At 38.5% G+C, this 15,259-nt stretch overlaps 1 protein-coding gene and 1 long non-coding RNA gene across 7 annotated transcripts in view; both read left to right on the plus strand.

Annotated features, from left to right (window-relative positions):
* The window catches only part of LOC147565789 (uncharacterized), a 43,157-nt gene extending 33,061 nt beyond the window's left edge, over positions 1-10,096 (plus strand). For 2 of the 6 annotated variants that reach the window (XR_015230284.1, XR_015230285.1), the window contains 4 exons: positions 4,287-4,352; positions 5,442-7,826; positions 8,649-8,714; positions 9,804-10,096. This is a non-coding gene — a long non-coding RNA (uncharacterized LOC147565789). Of the gene's footprint in view, positions 1-3,136; positions 3,465-4,286; positions 4,353-5,441; positions 7,827-8,648; positions 8,715-9,803 lie in introns of those variants that run through there. The other 4 variants (XR_015230283.1, XR_015230288.1, XR_015230287.1 and 1 more) reach the window with 4 other exon arrangements.
* Positions 10,097-12,369: 2,273 nt separating this feature from the next.
* On the plus strand, positions 12,370-12,813 carry LOC147565796 (uncharacterized). The gene has a single exon (XM_086652641.1). It carries the CDS (start codon positions 12,370-12,372, stop codon positions 12,811-12,813), a length of 444 nt encoding a protein of 147 aa, XP_086508767.1.
* Positions 12,814-15,259: the final 2,446 nt, after the last annotated feature.

A 15,259-nucleotide genomic window follows, 5' to 3' on the forward strand; every position in this document is an offset into this window, starting at 1 on the left:
GGATTGTTTCAATCCGTAAAGAGATTTCCTCAAACGACATACTTGATTTTCTTTGCCCTCAACCTTGTATCCCTCAGGTTGAGCCATATAAATTTCTTCTTCCAAATCACCGTGCAAGAAGGCGGTTTTAACATCGAGTTGTTCCAGCTCAAGATCCTTGTGAGCAACAATACTCAATAGCACCCGAATAGAAGTATGTTTCACGACCGGTGAGAAAATCTCATTGTAGTCGACCCCTTCTTTCTGTGCATAACCCTTGGCCATTAGTCTTGCCTTATACCTTGTACCCTTGATTTCGGAAGAATCCTCTTTCTTCTTGTACACCCATTTACAACCAATAACAGACTTACCTTCGGGCAATGGGACAACCTCCCATGTCTTGTTCTTGTGGAGAGACTCCATCTCTTCTTGCATAGCAACCAACCAACTCTCTCTTTCCTCCGCGGTAATAGCTTGTTTGAAGGTGACCGGCTCGTCGTCTTCCACCGAGAGTGCATATTCAACCACATTTGCCTGCCCGTAATGCCTAAGAGGTTTGTCTGACCCTAACCTCTGTACCGGCTTATATAACCGTTTCGGCCTAGTGTGTACCGAAACATCCTGCTGTTGTTGTTGTAAAACTTGTGTACCTTCTCCTTGAACCTCCTCATGATCGGGTTCATCAATTTCCTCATCCTGAGTATTATACTGATGCTCCACCTGATCATGATTCCTGGAAACTCGTTGGTCTTCGGCTTCTACTTCCACTACTTGAGCTTTAGTAGACCCAACATCACCACAACTAGGCACCGTAGCTTTCGCCATAGCTACAATAGATGACTCATCAAACACCACATCTCTGCTGATTACAAACTTCTTGTCTTCCGTACACCATAGCCGATAACCCTTGACTCCTGTAGCATATCCTAAGAAAATTGCCTTCTTTGCTCTATTGTCAAGTTTGTTACCTTTAACATGGTAATAGGCCGTACAACCGAAAACCTTAAGTCTCCCGTAATCTGCATGTTCACCTGACCACACCTCGTAAGGTATGCCGCCATCTAAAGAAGAATGTGGAGACCTGTTCACAATATAACAAGCTGTAGCAACAGATTCTGCCCACCATTCTACGCCTAGTCCCGAATTGGAGCGCATACATCTAGCCTTCTCAAGTAGTGTACGGTTCAATCTCTCTGCGACTCCATTCTGCTGAGGTGTGTTTACTACTGTCCAGTGCCTCACAATGCCTTCCTCATTACAAAACTCCTTGAATGCCCCATTCGTGTACTCGGTCCCATTATCCGACCTTAACGTCTTCAGCTTTCGACCAGTTTTGTTCTCAACCATTGCTTTCCACACCAAGAACGTGTTGAATACCTCATTCTTATGCTTCAGAAAATAAAGCCAGACAAATCTCGAATGATCATCAACGAACGTAACAAAATACCTGGAACCACCCTTGGAAGGTAACTTTGCCGGTCCCCAGACATCGGTACGTACGTAGTCTAATACCTCTTTGCTCCTGTGCTTGCTTGTAGAGAACGTCACCCTGTGTGCCTTCCCGAACACACAATGCTCACAAAACTCCATGCAAGGTTTCTTCATGTCCTTCAACAAGCCTTTCCCGCACATCAGAGATAGACCCTTTTCTGACATATGCCCAAGGCGCATATGCCAAAGCCTCGTACTAGCCGTTGGATCCCTTCCACTGATTCCTACTGCTACATCTCCAGTAATTGTTGTCCCCAAAAGTTTGTATAAATTACCGTAACGAGTACCTCTCATTACCACCAAAGAACCCTTAACGACTTTTATGGAGCCATTCTCTATAATTATCTTACAGCCGTTCCACTCCAACACACCAAGGGAAATTAGATTTTTCCGCAAATCGGGTATGTGTCTTACGTCCGTCAATGTTCTCACCACTCCATCGTGCATCTTGATCCGTATTGTTCCGAGTCCCTCAGTTTTACATATACTATTATCACCCAATATAACTGTACCACCATCTATACTCCTATAGGTAGTAAACCACTCCCTATTTGGACACATATGGTGTGACGCCCCTGAATCAAGCATCCACTTATCGAAGATCTTCTCAGACACCTCTGTCACCGATAAACATTCGTCCGCCTCTTCTGACACATATCCCGCCTCTTGCATCTCTTGTTTCTCCTTGTAGCCTTCGTTCTTTTGCTTCAACTTTCTCTTTGGACAAGCCGCTTTAAAGTGGTCAAGCTCACCACAACTAAAGCACGTTTTCTTGAAAGAGCCTCTAGATTTGGATATAGATTTCCCGCCCTTTCCCTTTCCCCTTTCATTACTCCTCCCCCTCGTTACAAACAACCCTTGTGCTTGTTCTTATTCTACTCCACCCGACGCCATACTGCTAGTAGCAACCTTACGAAGGTCATCCGCTAATAGCGAATTTCTCGTCTCTTCCATGCTTAGACTATCACCAACAAGCATCAAAGTTTGAACAAGGTTCTCATAGGATTTAGGCAATCAAAAGTAACAATATGAGGGCTTGGTCCTCATCCTCAACCTTAACATCAATATCCTTCAAATCTGAGATAATCCTGTCAAACCTATTCACATATTCCTGAATAGAAGAACCCTCTTCCATTCTACATGTGAATAATTTGGATTTTAAGTAGACCCGATTCGTTAAAGTGTTCGTCATGAAACTGCTTTCTAGCTTTAACCACACACTCGCCGCCGTTGTTTCTCCGTCTACTAGGAACGCCACGTCCCTCTCAAGACACAACATAATGGTTGCTCTGCTTCGAGATCTAACTCCTCCCAATCCTCATCTGACATATCTCCTGGTTTCTTTCCCGTCAACGTCTTGTGTAATTTCTGCGAGATTAACAGATTCTTCATCTGCATCCGCCAATAAGAAATATCGTTTTTCCCATTGAACTTCTCTATCTCATATTTCCCTGCTTTGACCGTACCACTTCTCGATCCCATCTTCTCTTCGTTCAATCTCAACAAGGCTCTGGTACCAATTGTTGGAACTAAAAGTCGCGGAAGCTATCGAACCTATCCTAGAAATTGATCCGATTATGAAGATTAATCGAAAAGCTAAGTAAAAATCAAATATGCGAACAAAATTTAACGAGGTTCGGCTTTAAAGTCTACGTCCTCGTGTGACATCCCATATTTTTAAAGTTAGTTGAGGGACTATTTGACATTTGGGTCAAATCAAAAGAGGGGCTAAATCAGCAAAGAGTGCAATTTGGGGGGTATTTTGCAATACGGCCAAATGCAGGGACTTAATTGAAATTTCGGCTATTTGGGGGAAAACTCAGAACCGACTTCTCTTGCATTCTTTCTCTGTTCGATTTTCATGAGAGGGTTAGGGTTTGAGTGGAAGAAAGTCGAAAACCAAGTGATTTGGGTTGATTTTCAAGGAGGATATCTTGTTTTTGTTGAATTAAAGTGTTGGGAAGTGATTGGAGCTAGTCTTTATGGATAATTTGGTAAGTAAAATTCCCTTTCTCTCTCTAGACCGAATTTCTTTTGAATTTGGTTGATGAAATCTTGTTTCTACTTCGAATTTATATTAGTTGCGATGAAATCATGAACAAGTAGAGTAAGAACAACTAAATCAAGTAAGAAATTATGGTTTTGATGATTTTATTGGCTTGTTCTTAAATTCTAGGGTTTGGGGTTTATGGAATTTTGGGTTTTCATGGTTCATATAGTTCTAGGGTTTATATGGTTGGGAATAAAGTAATTTTGGTGTATAAGTAACTTTAGAGAGATTATGTGATATAGGTTATCGATCGAACGACAACTCGAGGGACTGAATTAAACCTACTGTCCGAGCCAATCTGGGATTGACATGTTGCTCGTACGTACTTTCATAAAACACGAAAGTCGTAGCTTAGGTTGTTAGCTTTCCGAAAAGGTATGGTACAAGTCATTTCGATATCGGACGAAAGAATTATGACTGTTTTACCGAACAGTGCGCAGTTAGGAAAAAAATTCTGCTTTGTTGTTCGTATTTTTGCAAACTTCAAAGGCGATTCACTTGGATTTTGGGGAATACATCTAATGACTAAATGTTAAGGTTATAAGTCAGTTCAAACTGTGATTGATCGACCCCGATTGGGCATGGGTATGAAAGATAGAAGATCGATCGAAATTCGGTTAAGTCGAAGTCTTCCAAAGTTATCGTTTTGTTTTTATGTTATGAGTTTTCATTGTTTTGTTTTATTTATTGTTTTTGTCGTGCAAGGTTCTTCGTTTAGAACCTAATGTTTCTATTCGGTGGTTTTGGTTATTCTTCCTTATCCCAGAGTATGCGAATGAGGAGGAATAAGGTCGTCTGGTAGGCGGGAGGTCTTTGGTGAGCAAGGACTGAGGTAGGGGTTCTGAATCCTTTATCCAGCATGGTTTTATAGATAATAAATATGCTAGATTCTATAGTTATATATGCGCCATTATAACTAGAGTTTAGGTAGCATGAAACTCGATTTATGTGATGAACTGAAATATGCTTGAAATGTTTTGATGCGATATGAGAAATGTTTTCGAACTGTTTTTACTGTGATTGCGAACTACTGGGGATTTTCTTGTATGTACCCGACTGCGGATTATGTCAACCTACGGGCACGTAGCCATTGAGGGTAGGTGACATGTGGACACGGTTGTGATCCGTGTGAGACCGGTGAGGTGGGCGACACTAGTCATGAGACCTGTGGGAGTAGAGTGCTTCACTTGCTGGCCATTGGTGCTCGTGCCTCCAGCTCGAGGCTCAGGGCCGTACACCCTGACCGCTCGCCTGGGAGGTGACATTGATTGGGATCCCTCTGCTTTGTGGCGATATGACTCTTGGTTGTTCCACTTCCGTGTTTGATAAGATAATGATTTGAATGAGAAAATGGGTTTCGAGATTGAATGAGAATATTGGTTTTGAGATATGAACGTAACTGATTTTGAAAGATCGCATTAGATGCATGACAGGGTACCGAAGAGAATGAGGTTCAGGTCCTTCCATGGGTATTGGGGGACGGCTCTCTTATTCGAACTCGGTGATCAAAAACGTATTTAGATACTTAAGGTATATATGTATCATGAGGTAAACTCTTCAATGATTGCGGAGTCCCTTAGTGGGAGAGGGGCTTACCGGCTAGGGGTAAGTCTCTTTCTCGAGGAGACGTAGTGCATTAGCTAGTGCCATAAATGGGCTGGTACTATCTAACGCACTCTAGGTTCTCCTGAGGAACTCTCCTCTTATTGGGAGCGCACCATGGGTGGGCAGCTAATCACTGCTATTGCTTGCTAGATTAAGGAAAATGGTTTTGTATATAGTATATATGGTAACTGGTTTGATAACTCGATTTGTCATGATGTTTACAACTTATTAAATGAACCTTTGAAAACGTGATGGGTTTTGGATTGGTCTTCTACCAGAATAACTCGTGTCGGTGAGTATTCTGACCCCCTACCAGTTGTCAGTGTGCAGGTTCTTGATTGTAGCCTCGAGGCGGAGTGTGTATTCCAGCCGGTGATCTTGTCTGACGAGGCTAGTGGAGTTTTGTCGTTTTATATGGTTTTTCGTTATTTTCAAGTTATGTATTTATTGCAGAAACCAAACTCTAATATGTATATACGTAACACTTAGAGTTGTTTATAGATTGTATCGGTGTTTTATGAGGCGTTTGTATGTTTGTGGTTCGGGTTTCGACCCGAAACCGAGTTGAGTTTGTTTAGCTTCCGCTTAATAGTTTATTCTTGTTTATGCGAATGTATGGTTTGCATGACAGGTTTTGCAGGTGCGACCGGTTCGATTTATAGAGGAGACTCTGGCGGATTTTTGTCTCGTCTGTGAATTGCCGGGGCGTGGTCGTGTCTATTTTGGGACACAGGGCGTCACAGTTGGTATCAGAGCAGTTAGTTCTGGTGACCCATATCAGAGCAGTTAGTTCTGGTGACCCTTATCAGAGCAGAGTTCTGGTGGCCGATAAGTCGTGTATAGTTTAGAGCATTGACTGCTCTAGACTTTAGGGAAAGATAAAATTGGACAAGATTAGGTGTCTAAAAGCTTCAAGATTAAAAGCGACCAAGAATAAAAGATGCTATATATGTATTTGTTTCTTTTGATTTTCGTTTCTTGATTCGTTTTACTCGCTAAAGGAAGACTCGATGGATGGTTTAAGATTGTTGTAGATTTTTTGCAATGTTGTACAAGATGTTATGGGAGGACAATCAAGGGTTAAGAGGTTTTAGAGGTAAATTTTGGGCAAGTCGACATATCGATGTTTTGGAAGTATCTAAGACAATAGTAGATGAGGAGATGAGTTAGACTTGGAATTGTGGACCTCATGGTAGTTATACGCATTCCTTCATTTATGAACTTCGATCAGATCCGTCAGAGATAGTTGAGATTGACTTTGATCAGGTTGTTTCGAGCGTGTATTGTTTCAGTTTGATTACAGATAAGTATGGGTCTGGATTTTATTGGGTTGACGGAATGTTTCGATATTAGAGCTTATATAGATTGAGTTGGTGTTGGGTATTAGAAATATCGGGGGTTATAAAGTTATTGTGGAATTTTTCGAGGATTGATTTATCTACGACTTGTATAGATATTCTAGTGGTCTTCTATTTTCATTTTATCATCTTATCGACAACAACTATATTTTTCTTGAGATTATAGTGTCAACGCCAACATTGACTTGAATTTATTATAGATGTATTCATTCTTCATTTTCTTATTTTATCGAGTCAACGGTATTTTCTTATATTATTGAGAACGATATTTTCTGAAGATGTGGGATCAACGAGAACTTATTCTTATATACAGATTATAGATGTCTTTATTTTTCTTTATCTCTTCATATCGTGGATAGTCATTCTTATAGAATATTCTTGAGTCGTGTGGTTATGTAGAAAAATTTCGGGATATGAAGCATTGGATCTAGTTTGTTTATAAAGTTTAGCCAGATTGACTTTGGTTAGATGCAGTGAGTTAGTAGTTTCAGAAATGATTATATGTGTGGTCAATTTGTTCGATATCGATGGACTAGTGGTGCAAACGTGAGCCTAAGTCACTCGAGCAGGTGATTCTCATATGAAGGCATTGCCAGGAGTAGCTACATTAGGCGAACCGGAAATGTGAGAAATGCCATCGAGTAACGAAGAAGCTACTGATTGAACCACTGGAGATGTATTGTGACCACAATGAAGTGACCATAACTTCAGGAAGGATACATGAGGGTGGTAGAGAGGTTCCGAGATTCAGATGCAGGAAGAATGTAAGGATGGTGAAAGATATGTTGTTATCTGATTAAGCTCAGAAGTTACTGGAACAAGCAAAGCTCTTGAAGAATCTATCGATGGGGTCAGAAGTTCGTCATTATAGTAGGAAATGATCAAGAAGAGTTGTGGTCTTATTCAGTTGAGAAGTCGTAAAAGGAAAGCAAATTGATTCGAGAGATACATTGAGATAAAGTGAGTCGAACTAAATTTCGAGGACGAAATTTCTATAAGGGGGGAGGATTGTGACATCCCATATTTTTAAAGTTAGTTGAGGGACTATTTGACATTTGGGTCAAATCAAAAGAGGGGCTAAATCAGCAAAGAGTGCAATTTGGGGGGTATTTTGCAATACGGCCAAATGCAGGGACTTAATTGAAATTTCGGCTATTTGGGGGAAAACTCAGAACCGACTTCTCTTGCATTCTTTCTCTGTTCGATTTTCATGAGAGGGTTAGGGTTTGAGTGGAAGAAAGTCGAAAACCAAGTGATTTGGGTTGATTTTCAAGGAGGATATCTTGTTTTTGTTGAATTAAAGTGTTGGGAAGTGATTGGAGCTAGTCTTTATGGATAATTTGGTAAGTAAAATTCCCTTTCTCTCTCTAGACCGAATTTCTTTTGAATTTGGTTGATGAAATCTTGTTTCTACTTCGAATTTATATTAGTTGCGATGAAATCATGAACAAGTAGAGTAAGAACAACTAAATCAAGTAAGAAATTATGGTTTTGATGATTTTATTGGCTTGTTCTTAAATTCTAGGGTTTGGGGTTTATGGAATTTTGGGTTTTCATGGTTCATATAGTTCTAGGGTTTATATGGTTGGGAATAAAGTAATTTTGGTGTATAAGTAACTTTAGAGAGATTATGTGATATAGGTTATCGATCGAACGACAACTCGAGGGACTGAATTAAACCTACTGTCCGAGCCAATCTGGGATTGACATGTTGCTCGTACGTACTTTCATAAAACACGAAAGTCGTAGCTTAGGTTGTTAGCTTTCCGAAAAGGTATGGTACAAGTCATTTCGATATCGGACGAAAGAATTATGACTGTTTTACCGAACAGTGCGCAGTTAGGAAAAAAATTCTGCTTTGTTGTTCGTATTTTTGCAAACTTCAAAGGCGATTCACTTGGATTTTGGGGAATACATCTAATGACTAAATGTTAAGGTTATAAGTCAGTTCAAACTGTGATTGATCGACCCCGATTGGGCATGGGTATGAAAGATAGAAGATCGATCGAAATTCGGTTAAGTCGAAGTCTTCCAAAGTTATCGTTTTGTTTTTATGTTATGAGTTTTCATTGTTTTGTTTTATTTATTGTTTTTGTCGTGCAAGGTTCTTCGTTTAGAACCTAATGTTTCTATTCGGTGGTTTTGGTTATTCTTCCTTATCCCAGAGTATGCGAATGAGGAGGAATAAGGTCGTCTGGTAGGCGGGAGGTCTTTGGTGAGCAAGGACTGAGGTAGGGGTTCTGAATCCTTTATCCAGCATGGTTTTATAGATAATAAATATGCTAGATTCTATAGTTATATATGCGCCATTATAACTAGAGTTTAGGTAGCATGAAACTCGATTTATGTGATGAACTGAAATATGCTTTAAATGTTTTGATGCGATATGAGAAATGTTTTCGAACTGTTTTTACTGTGATTGCGAACTACTGGGGATTTTCTTGTATGTACCCGACTGCGGATTATGTCAACCTACGGGCACGTAGCCATTGAGGGTAGGTGACATGTGGACACGGTTGTGATCTGTGTGAGACCGGTGAGGTGGGCGACACTAGTCATGAGACCTGTGGGAGTAGAGTGCTTCACTTGCTGGCCATTGGTGCTCGTGCCTCCAGCTCGAGGCTCAGGGCCGTACACCCTGACCGCTCGCCTGGGAGGTGACATTGATTGGGATCCCTCTGCTTTGTGGCGATATGACTCTTGGTTGTTCCACTTCCGTGTTTGATAAGATAATGATTTGAATGAGAAAATGGGTTTCGAGATTGAATGAGAATATTGGTTTTGAGATATGAACGTAACTGATTTTGAAAGATCGCATTAGATGCATGACAGGGTACCGAAGAGAATGAGGTTCAGGTCCTTCCATGGGTATTGGGGGACGGCTCTCTTATTCGAACTCGGTGATCAAAAACGTATTTAGATACTTAAGGTATATATGTATCATGAGGTAAACTCTTCAATGATTGCGGAGTCCCTTAGTGGGAGAGGGGCTTACCGGCTAGGGGTAAGTCTCTTTCTCGAGGAGACGTAGTGCATTAGCTAGTGCCATAAATGGGCTGGTACTATCTAACGCACTCTAGGTTCTCCTGAGGAACTCTCCTCTTATTGGGAGCGCACCATGGGTGGGCAGCTAATCACTGCTATTGCTTGCTAGATTAAGGAAAATGGTTTTGTATATAGTATATATGGTAACTGGTTTGATAACTCGATTTGTCATGATGTTTACAACTTATTAAATGAACCTTTGAAAACGTGATGGGTTTTGGATTGGTCTTCTACCAGAATAACTCGTGTCGGTGAGTATTCTGACCCCCTACCAGTTGTCAGTGTGCAGGTTCTTGATTGTAGCCTCGAGGCGGAGTGTGTATTCCAGCCGGTGATCTTGTCTGACGAGGCTAGTGGAGTTTTGTCGTTTTATATGGTTTTTCGTTATTTTCAAGTTATGTATTTATTGCAGAAACCAAACTCTAATATGTATATACGTAACACTTAGAGTTGTTTATAGATTGTATCGGTGTTTTATGAGGCGTTTGTATGTTTGTGGTTCGGGTTTCGACCCGAAACCGAGTTGAGTTTGTTTAGCTTCCGCTTAATAGTTTATTCTTGTTTATGCGAATGTATGGTTTGCATGACAGGTTTTGCAGGTGCGACCGGTTCGATTTATAGAGGAGACTCTGCCGGATTTTTGTCTCGTCTGTGAATTGCCGGGGCGTGGTCGTGTCTATTTTGGGACACGGGGCGTCACACCTCGGGCGAACAAGAAATCTTTATTGAAGGATAGATGAAAACGACTCACACAACCCGCAAGTTCGTCCCAAGATGGTACCGTATAGAAATTAACCTTCTATACTAAATCTTCGACGACCGAGAAATTAAACACCGCTCAAAACTATGAACAAAAAATTTCTCTCTCACTTGCTCTCTCTCTTTAGCTCTCTCTAAAGAAGAGTTGTTGTTGCTTGTGTTGGTTGATGTTTTGGTTGATGATGTTGATATGGCACTTAACCCCCCTATATATAGTTTATTCACCAACTCACTTTTGGAAACTCACAACCGACTATAATAGGGGAATTGGTTTCTAAAAAAAAATTTGGAAACCAAATTGCAAACCGCCTACAACCATTCAAAACCGCCTAAACAACCAACCCGCAACCCGCCTCTCACATTTAGAGATGGTCATCACTCAACAACCGCTTCTCGATTCGACATCCTCTCAACCGGAACCCTCATCCTTCCCAACCATTGGACAGACCTTGAAAGTAGCCCGCGCAAATAAAAGGGCAAGAAAAAAATGCATGAGAACGAGTTCTTACCAATTGTGAATTTTTGAATCTTTTTGGATGTTATAAATCATTTTGGATGTTATGAATCATTTTGGATATTATTAATGTGGATGTGATGAATATTTTTGGTTCTTATGAATGTTCATGTTTTATAATTATTCGGGTTGATACGGAAAAAACCTGAAATAAAAATCACAAAGGGAGATCTGCTCGGAGGGATCGATCCGATGTGGGAGACAAGGTCCCGGGAGTGATCTCCCCGAACAGTAAAAGTTTTAAAAGCCAGGACCAAATTTGGTCCCAGAAAGACCCATCCGTCCTTGTTCGGAGGTAACGATCCGTTTAGCGAGACAAGGTTCCGGGCATGATCTTCCGAACAGTAAAAGTTAGAAAAGTCGGGACTAAAATTTGGAAAAGTCGGGGCTAAAATTTGTTAGGAGGGTATGATCCGACCTTGTATGGACTGTCTTCACCAAACATATGTCAAGGAGAGGCGCCTATATGTGTCGGGGTTGACCATGTAATTGACTGTAGTCAATTCCCCCAAGAGGCCCCTACAGCAATTTAAGGAGGCGCCTATAGAGGTGCCCTTATCCGTATCAATCAGAAACCAAAATCCTAACCAAAACGAAACGCCATCACCACGGATATTTCCAAATCAATTTTCTCTCTCTTCTTTACAGATTTGGAAACCAAATCAATTTTCTCCATCTTACTATGTAAATTTTTTTTTTCCGATTCAAATCAATTTTCTCTCACTTAACTTTCAGATTTGGAAATAGTATATTTTTCTGAGAACATTAAAGCAGCATTTGTTTTCGTTTTTACGCATACATAAATACACATCGAATACAAATTATGAAAAGAATACATAAATTACGTGTTATTTATGACGAGGAAACCATCATTTGTCATGTATACAACGTAATTTATCAAATGTATGTGGGTCTTGTTCAACAAATTACACATAATTTCTTTTACATTCACATCGTTTACATTCTGTTACAAAAAAACGTACAAAATCTTCTCTGGTTCAAAGATGGTGTCCATCCATGTACTCTCCATTTGTAGTCCTGAGCAGGACAAACAACAGTTACACTATATTGTCGAAGAGCATATCCAAATGCTTTTGCACCACCAGGAAACAACTGACCAACTTCAGCAAATATTTTATCCCAGCCATCAGGTTTTAGTTTCGATGACTTACTTTGATTTGATGATTCTGTTTGAAATTCCATCTGTTATATCAAATCTACACACATAAATACACATACATTAAACAAAAAAAATCATATATTGTATTATAAACTACATGCACAGTTCCGTAAATTATGTATAATGTTTGTCGAATTTTGACAATATTTGAAGGTTTTGAGTAGTTTGGTAAGCTTAACAAGGCTACTATTTTGGGTGAAAAGTACGCGTAATGGTAAATAAATAATACATAATTTATGTGCACTTATGGAAGGAACGAAATAACAGGGTGTTTAGAGGCGAGGAAAGGTCGAACAGAGAGACCTTAAAGGAAGTGATAAGAGCGGTCAAGATTAAAGTGACATCATGGAAACAGAAAGCAACCCAAACGAGCGAGGCATTGCTAATCATGGATCGTTGGAATCTAACACTCCCACTTACCATGAAAATTGCAACTACATGTAAATGGAAGGGTCCTGAACTTGGCCAGATTCTTGTAAATACAGATGACGCTTTTGATTCGTCATATGGAGGGTTTGGTGCTATATTGCGTGATTATAATGGAGATCCGATTGTCGCAGCTGCAGCCATTACAATGAGAGAGTCAGTAATAACTCATGAAATGCATGGAGTCCGGTTAGGGCTCCAATTGGCTTTGAAATATGGTAGAACTCGGGTCAAGATAGCAACAGATTCTTTGCTTACTGTTTCTATCCTCACAAACCCAGAGAAACCACCACCGTGGCAGATCAAGAGATTGGTCCGAGAAATCAAATTATTATGGGAGCAATTCGAGGAGTGTTCTATTATGCACGTGTATAGGGAAATAAACCAGGCAGCAAATTACCTCTAAAAAATGAAGCCCGCAAATGGAATGATTGAGATGACCCCAGAAGCAATGCCTGAGGAATTAAAGAAGCTAGTGAGAGATGACCAGAGGGGTGTAATTAGAATTAGACATACTTAATTTGCTGATTGATATGTTTCTTTGTAAGTTCTTATTGTTTCATTCGGCATTTTCTGACTCTTTAGTTGTGTAAAGGGTCGGGCCCTTCAACCCGTTGACAATTTCAAATAAAATAAAAAATATACATAATGTATAACAAATTACGCGTATTTTACATTCTCTTATAAAAACATGGTTCGAAAGATGTTTGCGTAATGTACTAGAAAGTATGAAAATTTACTGTAAATTACCTATATTGTATATTCTGTTATGATAAACGTACGGAATAACACCTGGTACATAAAATTGTACGAAACCAAAGATCTGAGGTGAAGAAATATCAAAAAATCAAGAAGCTTAAACCTAAAGTAACATACATTAATAATGAGACATTTAATATGAAAACAAATTTTGTATCATAAATGACATGTACACTTCAGTAAATTATATATAGTGTATGGCGAAGTACGATTGTTTATTTGGTTAAGAGAAGCTTTATACGCTTGTCGTGGCATCTTTGCAAGTATGAAAAGGTAGAGTAATGTTGGATAAATTTTTAATATTGTATGCTTATTTGTAATATGTATTTGATATCAATGATAAAGTACATATAATTTGTATTAAAAATACACATATATATCATTCAGTAATAATAACATCTTACCTGTAAAGTTCGCGTAATTTACTGGAAAGTATAGAAATGTATACTAAATTAATTGTATTGTATATTCTGTTACGAGAAACAGTACGGATAATCACCAGGTTCGAAAATTATACGGACAGATAGATCTGATCTAAAGAAAGATTAGAAACCACAGAAAATTAAATATAAATCTAAAGAAATACGATCTGATAATCAGATGAAAACAAAACATAATCGGTTTGAACGAATCAGTAAAGAAGGATTAACCATCCATATCATAAACAGTTATGAAAATCTCACAGAGAGAAAATAAATCTCATAAATCTGTAAACAAACAGGAAAACAAAATGAATAAATCTGTTACGATTAATGTTAGAGATAGAGAATCCGTTACTTTAACCTGAGAAGATGATGAAGGATGAATGTTTGTAAAACCTGATTAGAAGACGAATGTTTGAAAAATAATCTAATGAAGATGAAACAAGATTTTAGAGTTTAATGGAGGTTTTGTTATGTGAATCAGATTTAGAGAGAGAGAGAATAAAGAGGTTTCGGTTACTAAAAATAATGAAGCTGACAAACCTTTGTTTAGTAACATGATTGGAGAGAGAATGTGAGAGATAAAAATGGAAGAAGATATTTATGGATTTTGAAGATAAATCAGTTATAATATATGAGGCAGGTTAGATTTAGAAACGTGATTGGAGAGAGAATGTGGGAGATAAAAATGGAAGAAGATATTTATGGATTTTGAAGATAAATCAATTATAATATATGAGGAAGGTTAGATTAAGAATTATGATTTAATTGGTATTCTACGGATTTGTGTTTTCTCTCTAGATGTATACAAATGGACTAGATATCCATTTACATTATTATTTTGGTTTTCAAACCCTTTAAGGGATTAGAGAGGACTAAATGTCATATTAGGGCCCGTTTTTAGGGCTATAAGCTCAAAAATTCATAATAAATCATAAATCTATATAATAAAACAGAAGGGAAAACGATGACTGGGACAAACACCCTTTTTTAATAAAGGATATTGTCTAAAAGTCCTTCTCAAAATTTATAATATAGTCCTTCGTAGAGATAAAGTTACCTATTTAAAAAACAAAATTTAAAATATAGTCTTTCGTAGAAATAAAGTTACCTAATTAAAAAACAATAATCCTTTCCTTCTTAGAAATAAAAATTCTAATTTAAGAAAAAAAGAAACAAAATAAATTTCAAGGGTTAAAAAAAGAAATTAAAATCTTTGTCTCTCAACAAAATAATTACTAATTTAAAAGAAAATAATACAAAAAAAAATATTTAATAAAAATCTTTCTCTCTCAATAAAATAATAACTAATTAAAATCTCTCTCTCAAGTGTCCGTGTCCTAGGGCACGAGAGATACCCTAGTCTATATAACAAAACAGAAAGGAAAACGTTGACTGGAACAAATATCATTTTTTAATATAAGATATTGTCTAGAAGTCTTTCCTCAAATTTAAATTATAGTCTTCTTAGAAATAAAATAACTAATTTAAGAGAAAAAAGGAAACAAAGGATATTGTAAAGGTTAAAAAAGAAATTAAAAATCTCTACCTCTCTTTCAATCTCATCACCTCTTTCTGCCATATCATCATCTTCCCCGGCAGGGATCGCCGGCCGGCGACCCTCAAATTTTTTTCTCTCTCTCTCTGAAAAAAAAATATTTCTCTCCTCTC

The sequence above is a fragment of the Eschscholzia californica genome, unplaced genomic scaffold (assembly GCF_041429995.1).
Source record: "Eschscholzia californica isolate CP2 unplaced genomic scaffold, dmEscCali1.0.p SCAF_1, whole genome shotgun sequence".
Lineage (NCBI taxonomy): Eukaryota > Viridiplantae > Streptophyta > Magnoliopsida > Ranunculales > Papaveraceae > Eschscholzia > Eschscholzia californica.

What these genes read in the sequence shown, in the direction of transcription:
- LOC147565796 (XM_086652641.1), top strand. Translation starts at nt 12,370, where the DNA reads ATGGATCGTTGGAATCTAACACTCCCACTTACCATGAAAATTGCAACT.